Source organism: Neolamprologus brichardi, chromosome 1 (assembly GCF_056152115.1).
Source record: "Neolamprologus brichardi isolate AB-2024 chromosome 1, ASM5615211v1, whole genome shotgun sequence".
Classification (NCBI taxonomy): domain Eukaryota; kingdom Metazoa; phylum Chordata; class Actinopteri; order Cichliformes; family Cichlidae; genus Neolamprologus; species Neolamprologus brichardi.
In genome coordinates, this window is record NC_142104.1 from 20,433,591 (window position 1) to 20,457,467 (window position 23,877).

Consider the following 23,877-nt stretch of genomic DNA (forward strand, 5'->3'; position numbering starts at 1 on the left):
CCTTTCCGTCTTCAGTCTTCACGTAAAACATCACATGATAATAATGAGACACTTCTGTGACCTTTGGTGAACAACGAAAAGGGCAGACAGAAATGCAGTGAGAGAAAAACGCGGGCTGGAAAGTGACGCAGGGAAGTTTGGAGTCTTTTAGTGCTGCAGGGGGCAGACAGGGGATCTAAATTGTGTGCCTTGCTGAGGTTAACTGGCACGTTACACCTGGAAACATCTGCTGGCATTTTATAGTCTTGGTAACGTGCCTGTGTGTGTGTTAGCCATAGATTCTGTTTATGAGAACTCTGAAATTCAGAGCTGACAATTGCACAGACCACCTTAAGGAGTCTTTAAGATTGGTGCACCTCGAGCATCGCTGGTGTAGTGGTATCATGCAAGATTCCCATTCTTGCGAGCTGGGTTCGATTCCCAGGCGATGCATTTTAAGGGTGGCGGCAGCTCACTTGGCAAAGTTGCGTACCAATTGGAAAATAAGGTCAATCAGTTCTCGACTCCTTCTCCTCATGCTGAAGTATCCTTGGGTAAGATATCGAACTCTAAGCTTCCCCTGATGTGTCTGTGTGTATGTGCATTGACAAGAGTTTTGGAAAACTTAAGTTTGAGGTCACTGAGATTTGAACTGGTGTGAGCTTTTTAGTAGCACCTATGGTATTAATGTGAAAATCCTACATCACCTCGTTGAGGTAATGTGTTCACAAAGTGGGGTAAGGGGTAAAAAGGCACTTCACAAAAGGTGATGATAGATGTTTCTGAATGGGATGAAGCATAATTAGATGTGGTTTTATTGTGTGCCACAAGCACATTTATCAAATCATCTGTTGTGCATAATAATCTTAGAGGTATAAATGTCCTGCCTTTATTTTAGGCTGCTTGTCAGTATTGTGTTGCTTGACTTTTCTGCCAAATCCTTAAATTTTAGCACTAACTGAAGAGTGGTAGAGATTTTCACTGAGTTTTCACAGGGGACACCGGTGTTTGCGAGACAACTCACAGCATGTCTGAGCAGCTGGCACAGTGATAGGCTGTGTACACTGGAGAGAGGATGAGGGACAGTTTTAACAGCTCACTTAGCTCTTGTAACATCATCAAGTTGGCTCCGCTGAGGAACAATGGGGCTGGAAAAGCAGATGAGCAAACACCAATCTCAACCTTTCTTTTCTGGAAAATTACTACATGTTTGTGCGTTTATCTAATCTATCTGATATGCTTCCCATCACAGATTAAATGTATGTAATGAAATATAAATACTGGGAGAGGGGTTTTAGAGCACAGTGATGTGAGAATTATTTAGCCCTCTCTGGAATTAACAGAAAGAGTCTCACCTTCAGCTAACAAGAAATGACATTCATGTTTTTGACCACAAAAACAGATGCCGTCATTCTATTCTAGAAAAATAATAGGAAACAGTCAGTAAGCATTGAGCTATTTCTTCTACTTCTTCTTCTTCTTTTATAATGAGATATCATACTGTTAAAAATGCTCAAACATTCCTCAGAGATGTTGGTCCAGGCTGACATGACAGCATCATGCAGTTGCTGCTCATTTGTCGGCTGCACGTCCATGATGCGAATCTCTCGATGCACCACATCCCAAAGGTACACTATTGGACTGAAGTATGGCAACTGTGGAAGCCACTTGAGCACGGTGTACCCACTGTTATATTCAAGAAACCAGCTTGATTTGAGTTAAACTATGTGAGATGGTGTGTTATCCAGCTGGAAGCAGACTTTAATAGATGTATACACTATACAGGGTCAGCAACAATACCCATGTATGATGTGCTGTTTAAAACGAGTTCTAAGATGGCCAAAGTGTGTCCTCACACTTTTTAAGACAGGACAGACGCATGCTTTCATGTTGCTTCTGACTCAACCGTCACAGCAGAAGTTTGACTCACTAGAACAGGCAACAATTTTCCAACAACCGTGCCACATTTAGAGTCACAGGCCTTGTGAAGCAGGGAAATACTGACTCCCTTTCTCTTACCATCGTATTCTCCCCAGCTGTTCTGCGGTGATTCTGCAACATTTTATTGGAGAGTGTGCTTCCATTGTCGTTATGTAAATATACTCATTAAACCAGTAATATTGTTATAGCATACAAAGATACATAATATATGACTCTCATGGGTTTTCCATATTGTTTCTGTTGGCCCTAAACTAAATACACTATATCAGTTTAATGTGACTCCAGAAAACCTCCTTTACAGTCTGTTTCATATGGGTTTGGAATCAGCGATGTGCACATTTTACCACCACTCAGTGTTTATCTTACAGGCTGTAATAGAATGATGGTTTGCAGAAGGGTATAAAATTTCAATCTTCTTCTCTTCTGGCCTAAATTAATTAGCTTGTTTGCCCTCTCTGAGAAACCATGCACAGTAAATATAGTAATCTTTGTTCCATAATTTGACTAAGCTGGCATCATGCTGTGTTCACTGCCTCTCAGAGAGCTTTTTCATTTACTTTGCTTCACCCTCCACTTGTATTTATGCTACTGGCTAAGATTTGATTACTTTTAAAACAAACACTCATATTTTCGACTTGTTTTTGTTGTAGATTATACTATAAAACAATGGTCACCGCGTGAGACAGTTTTCATCCAGTCACTTTGCCAAATGATTTACAGAGTTTCTCAGCAATTTTCACAATTTTTGCAGTTTGTGGACAATAAAGAAATCCATGCTTCTAAAAATTAATCGTTTTTGTAGTCTGATCAGTTGGTAGATGATATACTGCATTTGATCTCCACGCCTTCTTTTGATGTGTCAAAGAGGAAGCTGCACGTGTATCCTGAGGGAGCCTGTGAAGTGACCAAAAGTCCTTCCTGTATGCCAAGAGTGCCCTGTGGCAGATCATTGAGGCCCAAGGGGAAAGCAGCACTGGGTCAGTGACCATAAATGTAGTTGTTGGTGTTAGCTGTTACTGAAGCTGAGCTGGATGACTTACTTTCATGAACTAATGAGCCCCATTTCTTAAATCAGCCCATCAGTGTGAGGATCCATGTGGGAGGACCCATGTGGTATCATGTCAGCTATAGTCTGCATTCCAACACACTGATTTGGAGATTCCCTGCACAAAGTTCAGTTATGTTTGTGGCCAGAAAGAATAAATCTGAGCAGGAGCACAGGGATGAAGACACTTCTGACTCATACTGGATCTTAAAGCATTCCATTAACTGGGTAAATCAAATAACCTCTGTGTGCTTCCTTGCATGTTTATGTAAATTGTAAATGGATAAAGTAAACATACTGGGGATTTTATTTTACTGAATTATTTTGTAAGTTTGCAACAGTTCAGTATATTACACATTTTAAACATCATAGAGGCAGTAAAAAAATAAAACAAAACTGTGAATGTGGCCTTACTCAGTCACCTTAAGTGCTTGGGTCACTGGTTACTGTGTAACTGCTTTATTCTTCTGTGGCACATTAATGGGCATTCCAGTCTTCTTAGTGAGCAGCACGCAGGACTGCTCAGCAGATATGCACAGGCTCAGAAAGAGTGCTGCCACTTCCAGGAGGTGTTTGGAGCAGAGAATTAGTTGGAGATGTCCAAGCTTTTTACAAAGCTCATTTATCATGTGATGGTCCTTAAGCACTGTGTAGACTGTAGAGAATACAGTGGCTCCAAGTCCATGGCCAAAATGATCAATAATGCCTTAGATAAAAGGCAGAAGTCTGCCTAACGAAGGAAGTCAGTGATTACTAATTACATGTTACCACACAAAACTGCATATTGGATACTTCAAGCCTTTTGCACCCATCACCAGATATGTGGAACTAATCTGCTAAGCATTTCAGAATACCAGCTTTATTCAAACATTTCAAATGACATTTTAAATGTAGTTGTTAAATTAGTTTGTTAAATTTCAGTAAAATTTACATTTTTAATTATTATTTCCAAACAGAAACAGTATGTGATAGAACTATGATTCCCTATCTTGGTTTGTATTACAGCCGGATGTTAGGGGTATACACACTATTATTTTCTAACTTCTTGTAGCGATATCCTCTCAAATACATGATTTATGTGGGTAGAAAATAGCTGCATTACATCAACATTCTTATATTTTTAAATGCAAGATAAAATGGGTGAACCTGGATCCAGCACAACTACAAATTATGAGTCTCATGAAGCCATTTGAGATTTCAGTGTAAAAGGAAATTAACACAAACAAACAACCTTCAAATAACATTTAAAAGAGTCCAATGAAAATCAACAGACACCAAAGGAAATGTCAAAAATAAAACATGACTATAGCTCTGAGTTTGGAGTAGATCTTTCTTTTTTTCTGATGTGACAGGAACTCTGGCTCTATATATTAGTGTAGAAACCACATTGTGGTTGCAAGGCTGCACTAGTGTCAGGTTGTTGTGCTCGTGTTAACATCTGACTGAGTTAACAAGTCTCAGAGTGTAAGAAAAAGAAGTCTGTCTAAAGTTTACTTTACTCACCACTTGTGTCTTTTAGGATCTTACTCTAAACAATAATTAATATAAATGTTTTCTTACTTATCTAAAATAATAAACATAATGTGAAATCATTTTCCCAAGGGGCCACACCAATACACCGAACTCAGTTCTGCTCAATTTTATTTCTTTATAAGCCTATTGGTGCGGCCCTCTATAACAGTTCCAGTTTCTCATGCGGCCCCCTGGGAAACATTAATTGCCCATCCCTGAATAATTATTCCAAAACTCAAACTCACCAGACAAGCTCTCCATGTGTCCACTAGATGGAGACTAAGAACCAAGAAAAATTCAAGATGCCGCAAAGAAAAAACATGTCTCCTTATGCTTAAATATCCGGGTATGAATTGTTCTTTTGTTCTGTCAGGTTCATTATTAATAGGGTTCTCTTTAAGCATCGGGTTAAAAAAAAAAAAACCCCACACTACTACAAGCCTCTGAAGCAGTTGCTATTCACTCAGTGGAGTTTTAACTCCCTTTATGTCCCTCTTGGCTTCCCGTAGTCGTTCGCCAAAAAAAAAAAAAGTTTTCGCGTGAAGCCCAACCTGCTGAATGAAAAATGTCTCATTCCAACAGGTAAGAAACTTTTGGTGAATTTTACAGCCGCAGCACTGTACACACGGTACAGCCGTGCGTGTATGAGTGGGGTCGCCTTTATTTAACGCTGTCTTCTCAAGAGGAAACGTTTTTGCAACCTCACGTTTCGTTGCCATGCCAACGTGTAACCGTGGGAGACGTTACCTTATTATAAAAAGTCACTTTTTTTTAAAGCTTTCTGCGCTGTTTTTATGCGAGGAGTAGCTGATTTTTTTTTTACATTACTAGATACCGAATGTCTCCCTGCCGTTTCTGTGATATCACAGTTATTATTATTGTTATACTTATTGTTATTGTAGATTTCAGCTAGCTATCGTTATTATCTAACTAGCACATTTGGTTACAAGCGTCAAGTGTTAGGATTGAGGCTCTGTTCTAGATTAACTGGCAGTATAATGACAGAGGTTACACACCGACCAGGACAATAATTTAACATTCATTTTAATGACCCGGTTATTCAATACTTTAGGGTAGTCGATGTTGAATGCGTGTTTCGTGCGGTTATAGTGACTAGACTAGTAAGAGCCAAGAAACATATATGTTTCTTGGCTCTTAACATTGTCCTCTTATTTTAAACCACCCGGCATTCCCTTTTAACTGCAGCCATTTTGACATGAAATAGTATTGTGTGCCAAAAAGTGATTACAGACGTTTCTGTGTGTGTTTTTTAAATGTCTAATGTCTGCTTATATTGGTAATTAGTAGTAGTAAACAGCATTTATGAATGGGTTCCATATAAAATAAAGAAATGCCATGTTTTGTAAGTATCAAGGGCTGCTTAAAATATCTTTATAGAACATTTATATTATATTTGTTGAAATTTCTGCTGCCCTTTTGGTCAGATCTCTCTTTAAAAAAGACTTTTTTTTAGCTGGATATATAAAGTCACTTTGCAGTTTCTACTCGGCATTATCCATGTAAATGACCTGCTGAATTCTAATCGGTCAAACAACAATTTGTGCTAGCACTTTTTTAGCAGGTGACATGAAACATAGATGCTACTAATAAGAAAAGCTTTAAATGATGTGATTAATAACACTTGTGTACTATTGTTGTCATATTGACTTATGTGAAACAGTCTGTGTAAAAGGGAGTAGTTTTAAGTGTCCTAAAACTTTATTTGGCCATAAAGAGGCCCACTGCTTCTTTTTTTGAAACAGATGAATACTGTAGAAGCTGTTATAACATTAGTATTTGACAGGTGGGGCCATTTGTGTATTCCAATATGAATGTGACTTTTCTCCGGCTTCTCATCGATGTAAATTTGAGGTGTTCTTGTTTCTGCACTGGCCTACATTTTCCTACACGTCTGCCACCCTAGCTTCCCAAGGCTGAACCCAGCAAGGGCAGAGATTAGCTTTAACCAGGATTAAACCAATGAGAAAATTTGAATTTGTTGGCCCTTATCTCCTAGCAACATGTGGAGAGCCCTGAGCAAATGGCAGAATTTGATCTTTTGCTTCCTTTTGGCAAAGCGTGTTTTCTTGCCAATAGACACTTATCAAACATGACCATTGAACACAGCAGGATTTTTTTTTTTTTGAGGGGGGGGGGGGGGGGGGGGCTTTAAAATGATTTGTTTATAGGAAAGCTGCATGCATTTCTTGTTTGCAGTGTGGGAGCAGCAACTTAGTTGCACCTCCATTTTATTTGTCAGTCTTGTTGTCCATCAGCTGCCAGGTACAGTGTAATTTTACTGCTCTTTAGTTAGTCTGGTGTGTGCTTTAATGGCTTAATGTTGTTGGTGTAGCGCATTTAGACCAGAAGCTTTGATTATCTCTGTATAATATTAGGATTCACTCCATAACTTAGTAGATGGGATATTCGCATTCTAAACATGCAATTTCTTGCCTCATCAGGTAATGTAATTCCACGCTTCATTAGGACTGTGAAGTTTATCATTTGTCATCAAAGCCAAGCTGTCAATAAATGATTAAGTTTCACATGAGTAAAATGTAATATTGGGGCCCGAGCAAAACGGATGGCAGTGTACATTTTAATTGCAGTTAGGAAGATTTTGTTTTTGTTTGATTTTCAGGCGATATTTAAGCAGCTGCTCGTTACAGCTAGAGGCAGTCCTGCAGAGCTTGAGTCCAACTTATTCCTACAGTTTATGCAATTAGAGAAACATGAACTTCTAAAGGCCCCAAACAATAATTGAAATGTGTAATATGTTATTGGTCTGGGCAAACAGAGAGGGCTAAGTGTTTTTCTGTGTGCTTACCAACATTTTTCACTTATATGCAATCTCATCAACCTTTAGTATGCTGCAGCTAATCTATACCAACTATTTCCAATATTGACTGACTACAGTTAATAGATAACTAAATCTGTTGTTTAGTCTATAAGATCACAAAAATCCTTATGTATATCATTTCCCACAGCAAGGGGCTATTCTTGCTTTTTAAGTCCTTGCTTCACATGATTGACACTGATGGGTTAGAAAAACTACATGTACATGATCATGAATAAATGAAAGAAGAGCTGTTTTAAGTAGAGAAAAGTAGGAAAAGGTTTTAAATGAACCCTTATGTGTCTTTTCTCTTTGCTTGTTATAGCATGCTTATATTTGGAAAACATTTGTATATTTAGTTAGTTATGTAAATAAGCTGAAATTGCTGTCTGACAGAATGATGGAGAGATGGGACAAGTAGGGGCTTGACCTGGGGCTGTAATTACTATCTCTTGAACCTGGAGATGAGACCAAATTCAATGTAAAAGGGTGTACTGATGTTTGCTCACCCGTCAGTGTGTCTGTGGTTGAAAACAGACTTGTTATTTGTGCCATCACTGCAATTCCTTCCTCACTGGCTCTAGTTAATAATTATGTGTATTTTCTTGGGTCAGTGCTATAGAGATTGGAAAGAAGATCCATACATAGATTTTGGTGGTACTCCAGCACTTTCTTAATCAAGTCAAGAAAAGGAAAATAAGGAGTCTAGCCTTCAGGGAGGTTTCAAAATTTCGCATTTTGTAAGTACTGATGTAGGGGTAGCTGGAAGGAAGACGTAGCCTTAATGGAAAACATTTTAGGTACACAGGTGGCACAGGGGCACACTTCTTCCCCACCACTGCAGAGTGGTTCAAATCCCAATTGTATTTCCAGCAATTTGGTCATGCAACAAACACAAGTGGCCATGCTTTGCAAGCCACTAAATGACCATGTCTTTGCCACTCCATTAGCAATTCTTCAGTGTTGTCAGTGGCTGTTTCACTAAAGAGCACAACCTCTCAGTGAATTTCCTCAATGGAGGCAATTTGTAGCTTTTGTCAGATGCATTTATGTTTTACATTTTAAAAAAATCTTGATGGGAGAGGTGGCGGTACAGTGCTTGTCTTTACTTTAATTCTCTTCGGTTCTTTTCTTTGCTCCTTTAAGGCCCTTAGTTTGGGTTTGTGGTGGGGCACAAGAAGAGTAGAATTGTTTTTGACTTTAAGTTTAAAAAAACAAACAGATTTAAGTAAGTCATGCATTTCAAATGAATTGTTAGAATCACAGGTATAGATATTCTAGATAGGCACACCAGGCTTAAAGCAATTCAAGACCTGTGTCTGTGACCCTTTTAAGGTCAGACCTCTCACCCTAACCTGAACATGAACTTGATATCCTATTTCCTTTGCATCAGAGATCTGGGGCCAAGGACCAGTCACCTCTGTCTGGGAGATACCTGAGGAGCTGAGACCCTCCTCCAGTCTCCTCAAGTCCTCAGTGATACACTCATCACATGCTGCTGTCTCCACAAATGAGCTATGATTGAGGTGACTGGAATTTCCAGAGGCTGTCACAATCATTTTGATTGGAAAATAGACAGGAGAAAATGGGAGAGACAGGCCTGTTATGAGAGCCCTGTCAGGGCTAAAATAATGCATCAGAGGGAAGAGGTTAAAGACACCACTTCCTTGTTAATAATTAATTGCTGTGCGTGTGGTGGATCCACTTCATCGCTCCCAGTCATCACTTGATAATTGCTTTACATTTAATTTGGCTTTAGAGACTGTTTTTCAAGCTGGGTAAATTGTGCTTAAAGTGAATATGGGCTCAGACAGAGACAAGAGTTTGGTCATAAACCATAAACCAGAAGTATAAGGCGACAACTTAGACTGGGAGAAGTAAAGTTTTAGTAATTCTGTACACTATTTGAACACCAGACTTTTGGAATTAAAGTCATTAGGAAACTTTTAAAAATGTCTACAGCATTAGTAGATGAAGCTTAAAAAATAAACGTAATCGTTGACACTTGCTTGAAACTAGCAGTGATAATTTCTTGCATTGGAGAATATCTCTCTGCATTTCCTTATTTTTAAGCCTTCTTACCATGACACATGTAATGCCTTAGGGTTTAGAAACATGGTTGCCAAGGAATGATTGGGCTGTAATGATTAGGAATGATGGCAAACTGGATCATGAAGGAAAGCTATTACTTTTCTTGACTGACTAGAAGATGAAAAATAATCTTGTTATGATGTTGGGATTTTAAGATAAAACAATATAAAAATCACTTTGCTTTTTTTAAATTTTTTTTTAGAAAAACCTGCTGTAATACCAATATTTGACAATTTTGACAGATTTTAGTATAGTATTTTCATCAGTAAAAAAATTGATTAGCCAAAGGATTACAGCTACTCATCAGTTAAGAATGAATTTCTTTTATACACATGCCAATTCAAGAAAGATTATGACTGCCTTCTCCTTCCTTCTGTAGATGACAAAAGCAGATGTTAGTGGACTAGATATGAACCTAAAGTCTGTGCGGACCAGTAGATGCACGTCGGAGAGGAATGTGCTAGATATACGGCTGAAAAATGATGGAGACATCAGGGTACGTTGATCCTGTAACACGATCCCACTGACAAAGTAAAACCTGTCTTTGATGACGTCTGTTTTACACACTATGTGCAGCATTAGAAGACCAAACTCCACTTTACTGCTGTATAGCCTCCTTCATTGGTTAATTTCACTGCTCACTTTTCTAAATCCAAAGCAGCCAGTGCTCAGTCTTGCGTGCACACAGATAACAATCAACTTAATTAGACCTGAGATTGAGCGAACTGCAGCAGCAACTTAATCATTTGTAACTTGATTAAAAATACTATATTCTGCGGCTCCAGAGACTGGTGTGTTTTTTTTTCCTTCAGAGGGCTTCGCAACTTTGCAATTCAGGTCTTAAGTTAGGACATAATGTTTTTGAAAAACAACAGTGAAATGATCCTGAGGTCTTCAACACCTGCTCGGGGGAAATCCTCTGCTGTATATGACTGACGGTGAACAGATGGATATTACAAATGTATTAATGTTTTCTCGTATTTCTGTGCCCATAGGAAATTTATAAATTTGAAAATAAATTGGGTCAAGGTGCCTTTGGAGTTGTTTATGAAGCCACCCACATAGAGACACAGACAAAATGGGCCATTAAGACGTTTTGCAGACCACCGGTGAGTGTGTTTGGCATCCCTCGAGGGAGCCTGTTTTTTAATGTGTTTAAAAAGTTGCACTAATAAGGGAAGTTTATTTTTGGAGGGTAACAAATCCAGCTGTGATTTGACTTTCTGTTGCATTAGGCAGGAAGTTCGAAAGTAGAAATGGTGGATAACGAAATAAACCTTCTCAAACAAATGAATCATGCGCACATAATACATCTTGAGGCAGTCTACCGCTCGACCACGGTAAGCGTTGCTATCCTTTAAATCACAAACTCAAAATTAGCATAATTAAGTGAGTGGGTGAATGTAATGCATGTAACATATCACTGTGTCTATTACTGCATGCCGCTCTGCATAAATATTACTGATGAACACACAAATTGACTGTATAGTAAGATGCATTTATCTTCTCGTTTCTAGATGATTTATTTGGTTACTGAGCTGTGCAAAGGGGGTGATCTGAGGGAGCTGTTGCAGCGGAAAAAGTTCTTCACAGAGGACGAGACAAGGGATATAATCTGTAGTTTAGCTGATGCTGTTGTGCACCTTCATAAAAGAGGTAACGTCATTTTCTAGATTGATCTAATCTATGCTAATTATACTGTCAAAAATGTAGTTCAGCCTGTGTTTTGAATGAATTGTGCTTCAGTTAATTTATACTGGTGCTATAATGCCATTATTGTATTCAAATTGTTTTTGCCCTCAATGATGTGATATTCCTTGCCATTAGGGCTTTCAGTCACTGTAGCAAGGTGTCTTATTTTGATAAAATGGCCGTAATGCCCAGCTGCCAGGAAATAAACATTTTAATTAAACCATTTATTTGGAAATGCTGTTTCCCCTTTGGTAAAATCTGAGGTTAGAGGTAATTTAGGACAGTTCTTGGTAATGAGGCATCATTTCATGTGGCTAATGACTAATGTAGAACAAACTAGGGAACAATACTAATTAACAGGAGTTTTTCACACGGAAAGTCCTTTTGTGGTGGTGTTTTTCGGCTTCATTTTTATTAATGATAGTAATGAGAAAGTGCTTGAATGAGCTCTCCAGAAACCTTTCTTTGTCAAATGACAAGTTGCATAACTTGGCTTAAATTTGTAGATCACATTTTTTCTGACCTTTGTCAGTACCATCGGCACATTAAGGGGCGTCCACACAGGAAGTGATTCGCTTGTCGCTAGCGGACATACCAGGCTCTAACTGTCTAGGAAACACTCTAGTGCAGGGGTGGGCAATTATTGCTCCCCATGGGCCACATGAGAAACTGGGACTGTTGGGGTGGGCCACGCCAATAAGCTATAAGTTAATACTGAGCAGAGTTTAGTTCATCTTATTGGTGCGACTGTCCAAAACAGTCCCAGTTTCTCATGTTGCCCCTTGGAAAAAGTAATTGCCCACTGCCTGCTCGAATGAATTACCCCTCATATGTCAGTCAGTGGTATGCTTCTCTCTTATTGGTAGTCTCCTCAATCGCTCGCTTTGAAGCTGAGAAAATTTTAACAAATAAGCTGCCCACTTCACCTCAGCAGTGGTCTCTGGTTCCCGCATCACTGGTAGTTGCTTGCTGTGTGGATCTGTGAACTGTATTGTTCCTTATTGTTCTTATTCCTTAATGGAATTAAATGCACCAAACCTTATATTGTGTAGTTTATAGTTCGATATTAATTTCTTTTCATTAGTATTTCATTAAGTAACTAGAAAAAAAGCAGAACTAAGTAGTGTATTTAACAACTGGTACTTCTGTTCTAGTGTGTGTATAATTGTTACGTAACTGAAAAAAGAAATTGAGAATTCAGGTGACAGAAAGCACTTTAAAGAAAAATAATTACCATACCAAAAAAATGTTAAATAGACAAAAGAAACAAAAACATTTTCAGGTGTTTGTTTTGGGCACATCATTTGTTCTAACTTACCTTTCACACACCATCAGCACTGTTGCATTGTATAATTGGTTGCTTCAAATAGTGCACTGAATAGGACTGCCCAGGGCAAATTGTATTTTTCCTCCTGCCTTCCCTCTCTGTGCTAAGTTAACAAGGCCCTTCAGCCTGGTCTGCTGTAAGCAGGAAAAACATAACTGTGTTAGCATGTATGGAACATGTAATTTATTCTAGTGACTGACCATAAAATTATACCTTGATGAAAGGCTACATATGTATTTTTTTCTTGTTCGCTTCTTCAATTCTTGGCTTATAATTCAACACAAGAAGTCAAAATATTAACATAAAGGTTTTGTCATGTTCCACTGGCCCAGCCCATGAATCTGCTTAGTTAAGTTAGTATTTATAACCCCCTTTAGGGACATTTGCCCCCTGCTTTACTAGCATTAACTACTTAGAAAAAGCAGGTAACCTTCAAAATGCAGCCACCTTTTTGTTTTTTCCTTTTGCACGGGTAATATTACAATAATTATGTTGGGATTGATGTTTTATCTATGACTCATGAAAAGTTAAATAGTTATCACTGGTCTCAAGCAACCACTGGTCTACTTCTAATTTAAAAAAAATGATTGAGATATTTATTGCAGCACCTAATCCTGTAAATATAATCCTGTAAATATATATAAAAATATTTGAAGCTTTATGTCCGTGTAAAATGTCCTGTTTCTTCACATCCTACAGATATTGTACACAGGGACTTGAAACTTGAGAACATTCTTGTGAAAAATTCTCCTGATGAGGATGGTGACAAAATTGATGTCAAGGTAAAATGTTGAACCAAACTGCTTTCCATCAATGCATCTTATCCATTCTCTGCCACACTGAGAAAAAGCCTCAAATAGGCGCCTTCTCCTCGCCCACTGTCTCCTCTATAGTTAGTAAAGGCTTTAAATACTATCTCATTATGATAGTCTCCCTCTGGTCTTCCTTTATAGTCCACCTTTACAAATGGAGTCTAAACTGCGTCTTTAAACAGATGACATGCTGAGCACAGCATGTTGCTTGTATTGATGGTGAGCCAGACAAAGCAGATACCTGGTGTATGAGTTAAAACAAGGCCAGGATTGTCTTTGTCTTTGGCTGCACATACACTAACACACACTTATAGTACATGTTGTTAGAAAGTTTTGTCATAGCAGAGCATAAATTGTTTTTCAGAGTAGTTTCTTTTTTTAAAACTTTGCAAGTATTGCGATTTTTTTTTTCCTCTAGAAAAATTCTGTATAGTGTCGGCTTGTATTGATGTTACTTGCCTAGCTCCTTACTGAAGCACCTTTAACAAAGAATCTAATATGGATTTTGTCAGCATGACTGAATCATGTTTATTTGTGACACCTTTTTCCTAAGTGCTATTCTCCACCTAGGTGGCAGACTTTGGATTATCGGTGAAGACAGGTGGTGTCGGGATCGAAAACATAATGACACACGCCTGTGGGACCCTTATCTATATGGGTAGGATATTTGGATCTCCTGCAGCATGCTAGTTGACCAACACGATGACAGTGTGGATGAACAGAGTAGCAGAAATCACTCCTGTTTTTGATTCTACCACTGAGGGCGCCAAAGTATTTTTATGACATTTTTAAGTTTAAATACAGACTGCAAAATTCATAAATGGATTGTAAAATGCTGTTTTTGTTTTTATATAAAACGTATATTGTTAAATGTTATGACTAAATATGCTATTATATACTTATATCTACAATGCAGTGTAAAAGCTATAAGTCCTTGTGAAAAAACCAGTAAAGTGGTCATGCTTTCAAAAGTAATATTTATCTTTTAATTTAACGGGATACAAACTGTGGTGTCCCTATGCCTTTTAAAAGTACCGATTCTTCTACAGGCAGATTTTCACTTTAACTGTTTGTAAAAGTTGGAATAAAGTTATTGCCAGTCTTTCGGTGAATTTATGCTTCCTCAGCTGCCACTTTCTCTTTGGTAATCCTTGACTTACTCTGTGATACTAAGATCAGCGTTTTCTGGGATTGTGCCCCTTCATTCCTTTTATTATCAAAGATATTAGGAGGATTTTTATCTTCAGAACTTTGGTTGTACGTTTGAGATACTCAGTCTGGGACAAATTAAATTTATTCTTGATGATGTTTAATGCCAGGACTTCTCAGGTCCTTGTTAACACTCAGACGACTAAACCGCCTCCTCTTGGAGCCAAATATTTCAGGTTATGACTTGTCCCAAAACACCTGCTCTTCCATTTCTGCACTCCACATCTCGTGTTTTTCTGCATACGTGAGTTAACTTGGCTTTGTCTTTACATCAGAGGACTGGCTATTTGGCTGGAAGTCTTCCATGACAGCAATTCTGGAAAATCCTCAGATTGTAATGTTAACTTAATGCATCAATTGTTTGCTGCACTCTATTTCCTTGGCTTGCCTCTTTGTTTTGAACCGTAACCGTTTCTGTGTGGTTCTACAGATGATCTTGGACTACACGTCCAGAAAAACCTGTTTGCCACAAAATGTTGGCCCATGAGAGACCAAGCATTGCAGGCTGACCACCTTCTGTCTTCCTGCTGTGCTTATTTTGTTTCACGGTTAAAGATTTTTAGCTCGAACTGTCACTGTTTCAGAATCCTTACCTTTTTATTATGTCAGGGTATCACCCACTTTAATCCTTCCTACACAGCTGTTTCTGTTACAGTTAATGGTTTTGGTTTAGCCACGTTAATGATTTGATTCATTAGCACCTGTTTGGTATAATTGTTCAATTATGTGCTGGGCTATATGCCTGCAAATTCCTTCTGTTATTTTGTTACTTTCTCAGCATATAAATATGTCTCTGGAGTGTTTCATGGTTGCACAAAGGATGTTTTGTAGATCCAGCATATAATTTAAAATACATTACAAAAGATATAAATCATTATATATTAAAAATATATAATAATATATTCAAAAGATGAGCCTCCTCCACCTTTATTTATTCATCTCTAACTTTTATGGCTCATTACTACCTCTAACTGTGGTTTTGCACTTTCACCTTGTGTGTCACTCAGCTTGCATGTGTATGTGTCCTTGCAAATATAGTGACAAAACATAACACACACATTATTATAGTGTTAACTTATTGAAATGGGGCTCAGCAGCGCTGCTGGTGCTAAAAAACATCATTTAACAAAGTGTTTTTCCACCACAAATTTCTGTAGCTCATGTAGACCAAGTCATACATTTGTGCATTTGTGTTGTTTCCAGCCCCTGAAATGATGAGCGGTCGAGGTTATACCCAGTGGTGCGACGTGTGGAGCATAGGAGTCATTATGTATATGTTGTAAGTAGGCGCACACATACTATTTTTATACATGTACACGCAATTCATGAGTGCACATGTCTGAGGTATGTGTCCCTGTAGACTGTGTGGAGAACCTCCATTTGTCTCCAAAACAAGGAAAAACCTACTTAAGAAGATAATGAACACTGGAGTCAAATTTTCTCAACCCATCTGGGCCTCAGTCAGTGATGCAGGTAACACTTCATGATCTTAATCACATTCTTATGGTAATATAAAGTAGCAGTGCAAATGCTTCATATGTGCAGTTTTACTGGGCAGGTTGGTATTACGAACACTCACTGATTGTCTTGAGTCTGTCTCAACAGCTAAAAATCTTTTGACTTGCCTACTGAAGGTGGACCCCGCATACCGAATGTCTGCTAATCAGCTACTAGAGAACCCCTGGATTACAGTAAGGCACTTTCAGCATTCATGAACTTCAGATAAGTCGCATGAAGAGCTCTTATAGTGCGCTTTGTCAAACAGGGTGACTCTACTATGCCTGTTGTACCACCCAATGTGCTGGAGATGATGCGTCAGTACCTGGAGCAGGAAGAAAGTAATAATGAAGATTAAATTAAATCTCCCAAGTCATCACTTGATCATTTTGATTTTGATTTGATCACTTTATTAGTACTGTTGCTATGATTTGATAAGCTGTAGTTTAATATGCTGATTATTATATTTGAGTTCTCCTGATATGTAACTGAGCAGACACGCAGGTCACAGTACAAATGGATCTGGAAAAGTTGCCAAATAAGGCCAAGGCAGTGATATTGATTTAGTAATGTAATATTTAAATGTGAGGCATTTGTTTTTATTTAGCATAGAGTATAAAGAAATAGATGATCAGAGACAGTGATAAACCAAAGGCATGTGAATCTACCTAATGTAGATGTTGCTAAAAAATTTCCAAAACAGGAAATAAGACTTCAGAAGTTTCACCCTTCATCACTTCTGAGGCAAACCTGGACTCAGTCCCGGTCCACCCGGCATTTTCAGCAGAAACTAACAGCAACTGCATGAGACACAGCAGCTCTGACATATCTTCCACGTCCACCAAACTGGTAATGTGTTTCTCTTTAGCACAGCTCTCTCAACATTTTCACATTACTTGCCTATGTGTGTGTTTTAGGACCCCAAATGTGTGTTTCTTAAGGTCTCTTATTATCTACTTAAGTGCTATATGTGATTAATGTAGGTTTTGTATCACTCACTATTAAACATCCCACTTTCCCCTTTTGGCAATTATTGGGTTTTATCTTGAGTCACCGTAGATTTATGATCAGCACAACAGAGTTACAGAGTTGTTAGATTTCATCTGTATTATATCATAATGGCTGGTGTGATGTGTTTGTCACGTGCTTGCTTTACTCTGATTTCCCACCCAAAAAAATTTCCCTGGTTCCTTAAAAATTTTCTTTTAAATATAAAAACATTTTAGAAGCACTCATACACAGTTTTAAAAGTTACTGTAATGTCGTCAGTGTCTTGATTTCTTTTTATTCCTGTTAGCAATTAATACTGATAATAATTCACTTAAATTGAGTCTCAGTGTGTGGGTGTGTGTGTTTGTGTGTGTGTGTGAAAAGTTTAAAATGAAACAAGACAAACCTGAATTTTCCTTTAAACTACCTCTTTATAGGCCATTATGTGTGGTCATGAAGTCCATGTTTTGTGTTTTCCCTGTGGTTATCATAGGACGGTGGAATAAAGACTAAAGAAAGCAGTGGCAGTCTTCAGCAGGACAAACAAATAAACAGCTCTGACACCCCAGCACAGCCAGCAACCACACAGGTCTGTTGAACCTCCTACATCCTATGTTTTTTGGTTAATTTAAAGTTTTCTTTAGTGTGTATTTTCAGCAGCATACATGTCTAATCTAAAATGTCAGTTTACAAATGTCTACTAATTTACCTTTTGGATTTTAAAAAATAAAAATGGTTTTCTTTATAGCTGAATTTCTGTATATTGGCTTTCATGTTTAACTACCACTAGATGGTGCCAGATTCACCTCTTAAAGATGTTAGAAGATGTTAATAAAGGTGTAGCCATGCAGCTGTTTTTTTTATATGGATGTCATAGTTAATTCTGTTATGTAAGATTAATATGAGTCTTATGCCTGCAGTCTCATGCTCTTGTTAAACTCTCCACACAGCCGAGTGCAAAGCAGCGTAGGCCTACAGACAAGAAGGACCTCAGTTCAGGACAGAAACAATCCCTCAAACCCAAGTAAGGCAGACGACCAGAGACTTTCTACCCCCAGTAAAGTACAACTGGTCCCTGCAAACCACCAGCTAGCTCCAAGACTGAAAACCATTTACAACAAAACTAAAAAATGAGCCATATCCCATTATAAAACATGAAGAGAGAGAGAAAAACAAAAACAAACCTGACCTTTTGTGGCTGTGTTGGACATACATTTATTGTTTTGTTTTTCATTCTGTTATTTAATTGAGATCTCCTATTTAACAGTAATGTGAATGTAAATACTAGGAATGGTGCAGCCTTTTTGTGATGGCCGGGCGCTAAGCAGCAAACACAGTGTCACATAACTGTGAAAATAGTACAAAGAGGCCCAAAACCACTGCAGCTGATGCAGCTTCAGTTTCAGCTTCAGGACTGCCGTGTGCCAAAAGAAAGAGACTCCGTCTGAGATAATCTCCCACATGGGGAGAAACTCCTGGAGAAATTATTTGTATTAAATAGCCAATTGTTTTAGAACATCAAACAGCTAACATAAAGCCTCATGCATTTTTATAGTTGCTGCCAAATGTGGAGCCTGAATGAGTCTGATGTGTAACACTGATACTTTTAGCTTACAGCAACAACAAGGTTAGGTAAGATTTTGATGTTTTATCTTGACATCTCTCTCTTCCCTAAGTCTTCATTTTAGCTGCTGTAAACTGTTTAGGTATATATTTTTGTCTTTTTTTAAAAATTTGTCACTTTTCTTTTAGGTTATTTGCTTTATAAATAGCTGCTAAATAGGAGAGAAAATACTCGTGCAGATTACTGGATATTATTTAAAAAACAACAAACAAACAAAAAAAGAGTGAGCAATAGGGATTTTCTTTCTTTCTGTTCTGACCTCTCAATTCCAAAACGTCCGATATGCAGTGACTGCACCCTCTCAGTGTCAAAACAGAAAAACTGTCACACAGGCTGGTTACGCTCCATCTGAATGCAGAGGATTGGGACTGGGGGCAGCCACGGGTCTAATCTCGTTTGGAGGCCATTGAAAGCAGTAGGAGCTACTTTGAGGGCACTGCCATTCAAGCACAGGTTTTTCCGCTGCAGAGAGAATAATCCCCAGCATAGATACAACATTAAAGTATCCAAGCATAACACACAGAGGGTGAATTTCAAATCCACCCATTTGCATCTTGAAGTGAATGAGTGCCAACAATGGGGCCCCGTTTTCATGCACAGGCTCTGTGTTTTAGTGTGTATGTGTAAATGTAGTTTGCACTTTTTCTTGAATGAGTGGACTCTTTTTTTTTTTAAGTCAAATTTTATCCAGGCAGACATTCTACAGTAATCTCAGGTGATGTTCCCTAACATAGTGAGTAGATATGCAAATGAGATGTGAATTATTTTTGATTAAAGCTGCTTGCCAAAAGGACTGCGTGATTCCTGAAAACATGATTTTGGTTTACTCACTGCTTTGAACAGCAGATGGTAGCTGGTAGTGAGTTGTTGAATTGATTCTGAAATAATTCCCTGAAGTTAATCTGACACAGGGTGTCGTCCCTGAAGCTACCTAGTTTTGTGCATGAAGCTCTGTAATTAGAATTGATTGCTTGAGCCACTGCCCATTAAAACTGTGACACCCATGTGATGTGGCACTAATTAATATGTTGTATGCTTATATCTGCGTGATCCATGGAGGAAAAATAAATAAAATGTTGAGACATACTTCCTTTTGGGTTCTGCCTTATGATTGTGGCGATAAGTTGAGAAAAAAGAGGACAGCAGTGGGGTGTAGATATTTGACGTACAGCAAGATATACGAGTGCTTATATGTGTCTCCGGTTGGGACAAATTCTAACAGAGTGAAACTCATGAAGGACGCATGGAAGAGTCATAACTATGTTGCTAAAGTCAGATGTTGTTAAAACGCTGTCATGGTGTTTCAAGCAAACAGCAGCCTCCAGTTTCACTCCTTTTGCCAAAACAACAGAGCACAGAGGTGGGAGAGGAGGGGACAGAATGAGAGGCTGTATGGTGGATAGGTTAGGGGCGTGAATTTGGGACAAAGCATGGAAGCAAAGGAAATTAGAAAATTCGTCGGGATGGAACGAGGGATGCGCCCCATGCCCCCCCCTCATTCCCTCCAATTCTCCCCCACCCCTTTTCCCTCCAGCAGTGCTCCCGACAGATGGAAGTAAGAGTGGGTGGGTTGATGGGCTGGAGGGATTAAAACTCTGAAGCCCCATTTTTTGGGGGGGGAAACAGTGTCACTCCTGCAAAGGTGGGGTGCATAAGAGGCACTTGTGGCGAGTAGTTGTGTGACGTGTGCACGCTGGCTAATGTCAAAAGAGGCAAGGATTCTTCAAACACCCACCCCCCCTTCTTCATCCACCTTTCTCCATTGAGGAGTGTAGAGGGAGTTGCTCCAGGAGAGGAGGGGAGGGTTCATTTCAATAACCTTAATAGAGCTCCCTTTAATTAATCAGCTCATCTGCAGAAGCCCGATACCTGCTGCTGACCCCCCCACTCCCCAACACACACACACACACACACACACACACACACACACACACACACACACACACACCCTTCCATCCTCACCCCAACCCAACATCCTCACAATGCTGCTATGACATTGTGGTAATGAGGGAACACAGCTACAATGTCATGGAAATGTTGCAGAGACGTTATCTGCGGGAGCTCATCACACATGCCGATGTTCTCGATCCCCTTCAGTGTTTGCGATGTGTGCGGAGATGCGGCTGTATTACACCGCAGCGTACCTCCCCTCATAAAATAACAGATACATATGGCCCGGATGGCGGGAGGATGCCATGATGCCTCTATTTCCACAGAAGAAGAGGGGAGGGGAAGTGCCGGCGTCAAGTAAACATTTGAAACAGATGGCAATTTCAAAGCATGCCTCATCAATCTTTGTTGACACTACCCCCTTTTTAAAACTACTCTTATTTGGGATATTTGCAATTATAATGCATACTGTAAGCTCATTTGAATATCAAATTAATTACTGAACACACTGGAGTAAATACCTCTTTTATAAGTCCTTGTTAAAAGTGAAAAGTTCTTCACTACGGTTGGATGGTGTGTTAATTTACAGTGATATCTAATCCCAAGTTACTTCACATAAAAGGCATTACTATACATATTTTAATGGGGAGGTGGTTGTTTTCCAAGCAATTTTCTGCTAGAGTACATTTTTAATTTATTCATATTTAATTTATTGGTCTCTGCATAACCGCTCAGTAAAACTAATCAACGCCATGTATGGCCCTCTTAAAGCCACATCTCTCTTTGGCAGGCAGACAGGCAAGCCTCTGCATTTGGATAAGCTCCCTTCTCTTGTGCACAGAGCTCGGTGAAATGCCCCGCATTCAGTCAAGCAGGCGGATGCCACCTCCAAGGAGACTCTTGGGTTCTCACAAACAACCTTTTAATCAGAAGGAAAAAAAAAGAGTGGAAAATGAAATATGTGCCCAGCCTTGAATGATCCAAAACACTGCAATTTCTGTGGATAGTGACCATCGTCTGCTGTCAGAATACAGTCCGCTGGGGACAATGCCTTTTCCCCTCTCTTTCTGTTACTTGTTGCCCTCAAACTCATCTGCCCTTGAATTGGTTTTATGGAGCTTTGGCAGTCATTTAGCACAGTATGACTGGAGTTCTTATCACCTGACTCCACTATACACTCCAAATATCTATCGACCCATTGACACACCTTGAGGAGGGATTCACACAACCTAACACATGGAAATGATTTCAATTAATTACCATTCCCCTTTGACAAGGCAGATGGGGGTGGGGTGGGGGGGGACAAAGGAGCCCCAGACAACAGGAGCATTTCTCTGGTGTAATGTGGACCATGTGTAATGAGCAGCGGAAAGGTCATTTGACACATTTCTGCCAGAATGAATTCATTTATTTCAAGCACTTAATTCTGTAGTCACCTCATTGGTGCACGGCTTGGCAGTGCACTGAGAGGGTGCATTACCACAAGTGGAGGCTTAGCTTCCTCCCAACTGCTAGCGGTGACCACAGGTCTGTGGGAATGCCTGAAGAGCAGAGAGATAGTGAAATGGAGTGTGGGAGATCCAATCACCTCTTCCATCATACGAAAATCGCCTCCATCACCTTCAGCGTAATTGGAACATTCATTACAGTTCAGTAAAAATGCAGGTCGCCATTAGATGAGCAATTTAAAAGAAGGCTCCTGGAGAATGAGAGACTTCAAGGGTCACGTTACAGGGTCACAGTCAAGTAAATAATAGGAATTGGTCCCATGAGGCTTGAAAAACCACAAAGCTCATGGTCACGCACCAAAATACAACTCGGGAAAGGAGGCAGAAATTCAATCATCGGACGGAAAATAAAATGCCCCCTGCGCCCTCACAGCATTAAATAAATTACAATTAGAAAGGCAGACCGTAATTTGCTGTCTTAAATGCACTCTAACCTGAGGAGTTATGCGGCTGTGATGCTTGTGTGACAGCTGGCAGTGTGTTAATCACAAAGCACCCATTGAAGAGGTACAGTGATGGGAAAATTAGTTGTATTTTGTAGGTGCAAGGTATAAAAGGCTAGACTATAAAAGTTCAGAAGATTAACCAATTCCACAACTGCCGTTAACCTTTAACTAATGAAGTCATACTGAAAGTTTAAGAGAAGTTTTACTGGCGAGGATGTTACCTTCAGCTGCCACTAGAGGCCTCAGTCTGGCTGAAAGCGCTACCACTGTGCTTTTTTACATTCCTCTAAAGGGAAATGGTTCACTGCAAGCAACAGCAGATACACTAGCCTGATCAAAGGAAGCATGTTTAATATGTTTAGGTTTTAAAACGGACTTGTTATTTATGTTCTGAAGGTTATTTTTTAAAACTTTGCTCTAAACAAAGAAATCACAACAATAGCTCACCGGATTACGGGCAGCGGTGCTTCACTAGCCGCAAACATGCCTAAAGTCACAACTGATAGCATCATTTTAAATTCTCTTTGAGAAATTTAAACCCTCTCACAACAAATCTGCTTATTTATTTCTTTGCAGAGCTCTCGCTAATGACCGTGTTTTTGCAGGAGAAAATGCTTCTACATTAAATATGAATAAACACATCATGATGAAACAATTAGGCAATGGTCCTAAGTGTTGCTGGTTTAAGTATCTGCATCACTAGAAAAAAAAGAAATGGTAATAACAAAAACAAAGCTGAGGAGTTGTATTCGCTAATTAGCCTTACTTCTCAGGGAAAGAGGAAGTAATTAGTGAGTTTTGCATTGAGAAGTCTCACGCAGGCCCCCCTCTCGTTAAGATGGAACCTTTGTGATTGATGAAATAAGATAATAATCGGTAGCGTGATCGCCTTATGGAAAGGGGTGGCCACAGGTTCATGATAAGATGACACACGGCCTCAGAGTCAGGAGCGCTCACGCAGCATATGGGCTGTGCTTTCCTCTCAGCCCTTTTACCACTTAGGAGGCAGATTGGACTTCTCACTCTCAGCTACTCCGCATTATTGTCCATTATCACACAGTGGTCCATGTGTAAGGTGACAGTGGTGCTCTGATGGAGAGGCGACGGGGGGACCTAGACTGCAATAACATATTATTAGCTTTTTTCACAGCTCCACTGGGCTGGATTTACACTGGATATCCAGAGACCTCTGAGGGCAGCTCACTGTCACAGCGGTGTCCACCAGCGGAGCAATTGCCAGAGCTACACAGGTGTGTGCGGACCAAATAGCCATGCACCCACGCAGGGCACAGATGGGCAATGTGTACACACGTGCGCACACAAACACACACGCAAACGGTGTGCATTAGTGTGTCTATAATCAGTGACAGGCCCTTTCCAATTAGCCTCGGTGTGCTGTCTTTCTTGCTGTTGTAAATAGTAGATGTTCTCCTTTTGTTCTGTAAACTGTAAACACATCTGCCATCGCTGTAGTGAGC

At 39.4% G+C, this 23,877-nt stretch overlaps 1 protein-coding gene and 1 non-coding gene across 3 annotated transcripts; both read left to right on the forward strand.

The window, feature by feature from the left end:
* Positions 1 to 361: 361 nt before the first annotated feature.
* On the forward strand, positions 362 to 432 carry trnag-ccc (transfer RNA glycine (anticodon CCC)). Its single transcript has one exon. It is a non-coding gene; the product is annotated as a tRNA-Gly (tRNA).
* Positions 433 to 4,997: 4,565 nt separating this feature from the next.
* Positions 4,998 to 19,633, forward strand: stk33 (serine/threonine kinase 33). 2 transcript variants are annotated; one of them, XM_035906543.2, is made up of 15 exons: positions 5,008 to 5,059; positions 8,709 to 8,839; positions 9,784 to 9,900; positions 10,400 to 10,513; positions 10,640 to 10,744; positions 10,922 to 11,060; positions 13,123 to 13,205; positions 13,806 to 13,893; positions 15,648 to 15,723; positions 15,805 to 15,917; positions 16,050 to 16,135; positions 16,210 to 16,282; positions 16,645 to 16,790; positions 17,425 to 17,520; positions 17,882 to 19,633. In XM_035906543.2, the coding sequence occupies exons 2-15, from the start codon at positions 8,831 to 8,833 to the stop codon at positions 17,957 to 17,959; spliced, it is 1,323 nt and encodes a 440-aa protein (XP_035762436.1). In that variant the 5' UTR covers positions 5,008 to 5,059; positions 8,709 to 8,830; the 3' UTR covers positions 17,960 to 19,633. The 2 variants fall into 2 exon arrangements, with proteins under 2 accessions (XP_006780250.1, XP_035762436.1); XM_006780187.3 differs by lacking the exon at positions 8,709 to 8,839 and having other exon boundaries at positions 4,998 to 5,059.
* Positions 19,634 to 23,877: the final 4,244 nt, after the last annotated feature.

Excerpts from the sequence above, each read along its gene's own strand:
- stk33 (XM_006780187.3), top strand. The coding sequence starts at position 5,036 with ATGAAAAATGTCTCATTCCAACAG. Across the intron at positions 10,745-10,921 it reads CAGTCTACCGCTCGACCACG|ATGATTTATTTGGTTACTGA; the intron begins GTAAGCGTTGCT and ends TCTCGTTTCTAG. Across the intron at positions 13,206-13,805 it reads GTGACAAAATTGATGTCAAG|GTGGCAGACTTTGGATTATC; the intron begins GTAAAATGTTGA and ends TTCTCCACCTAG.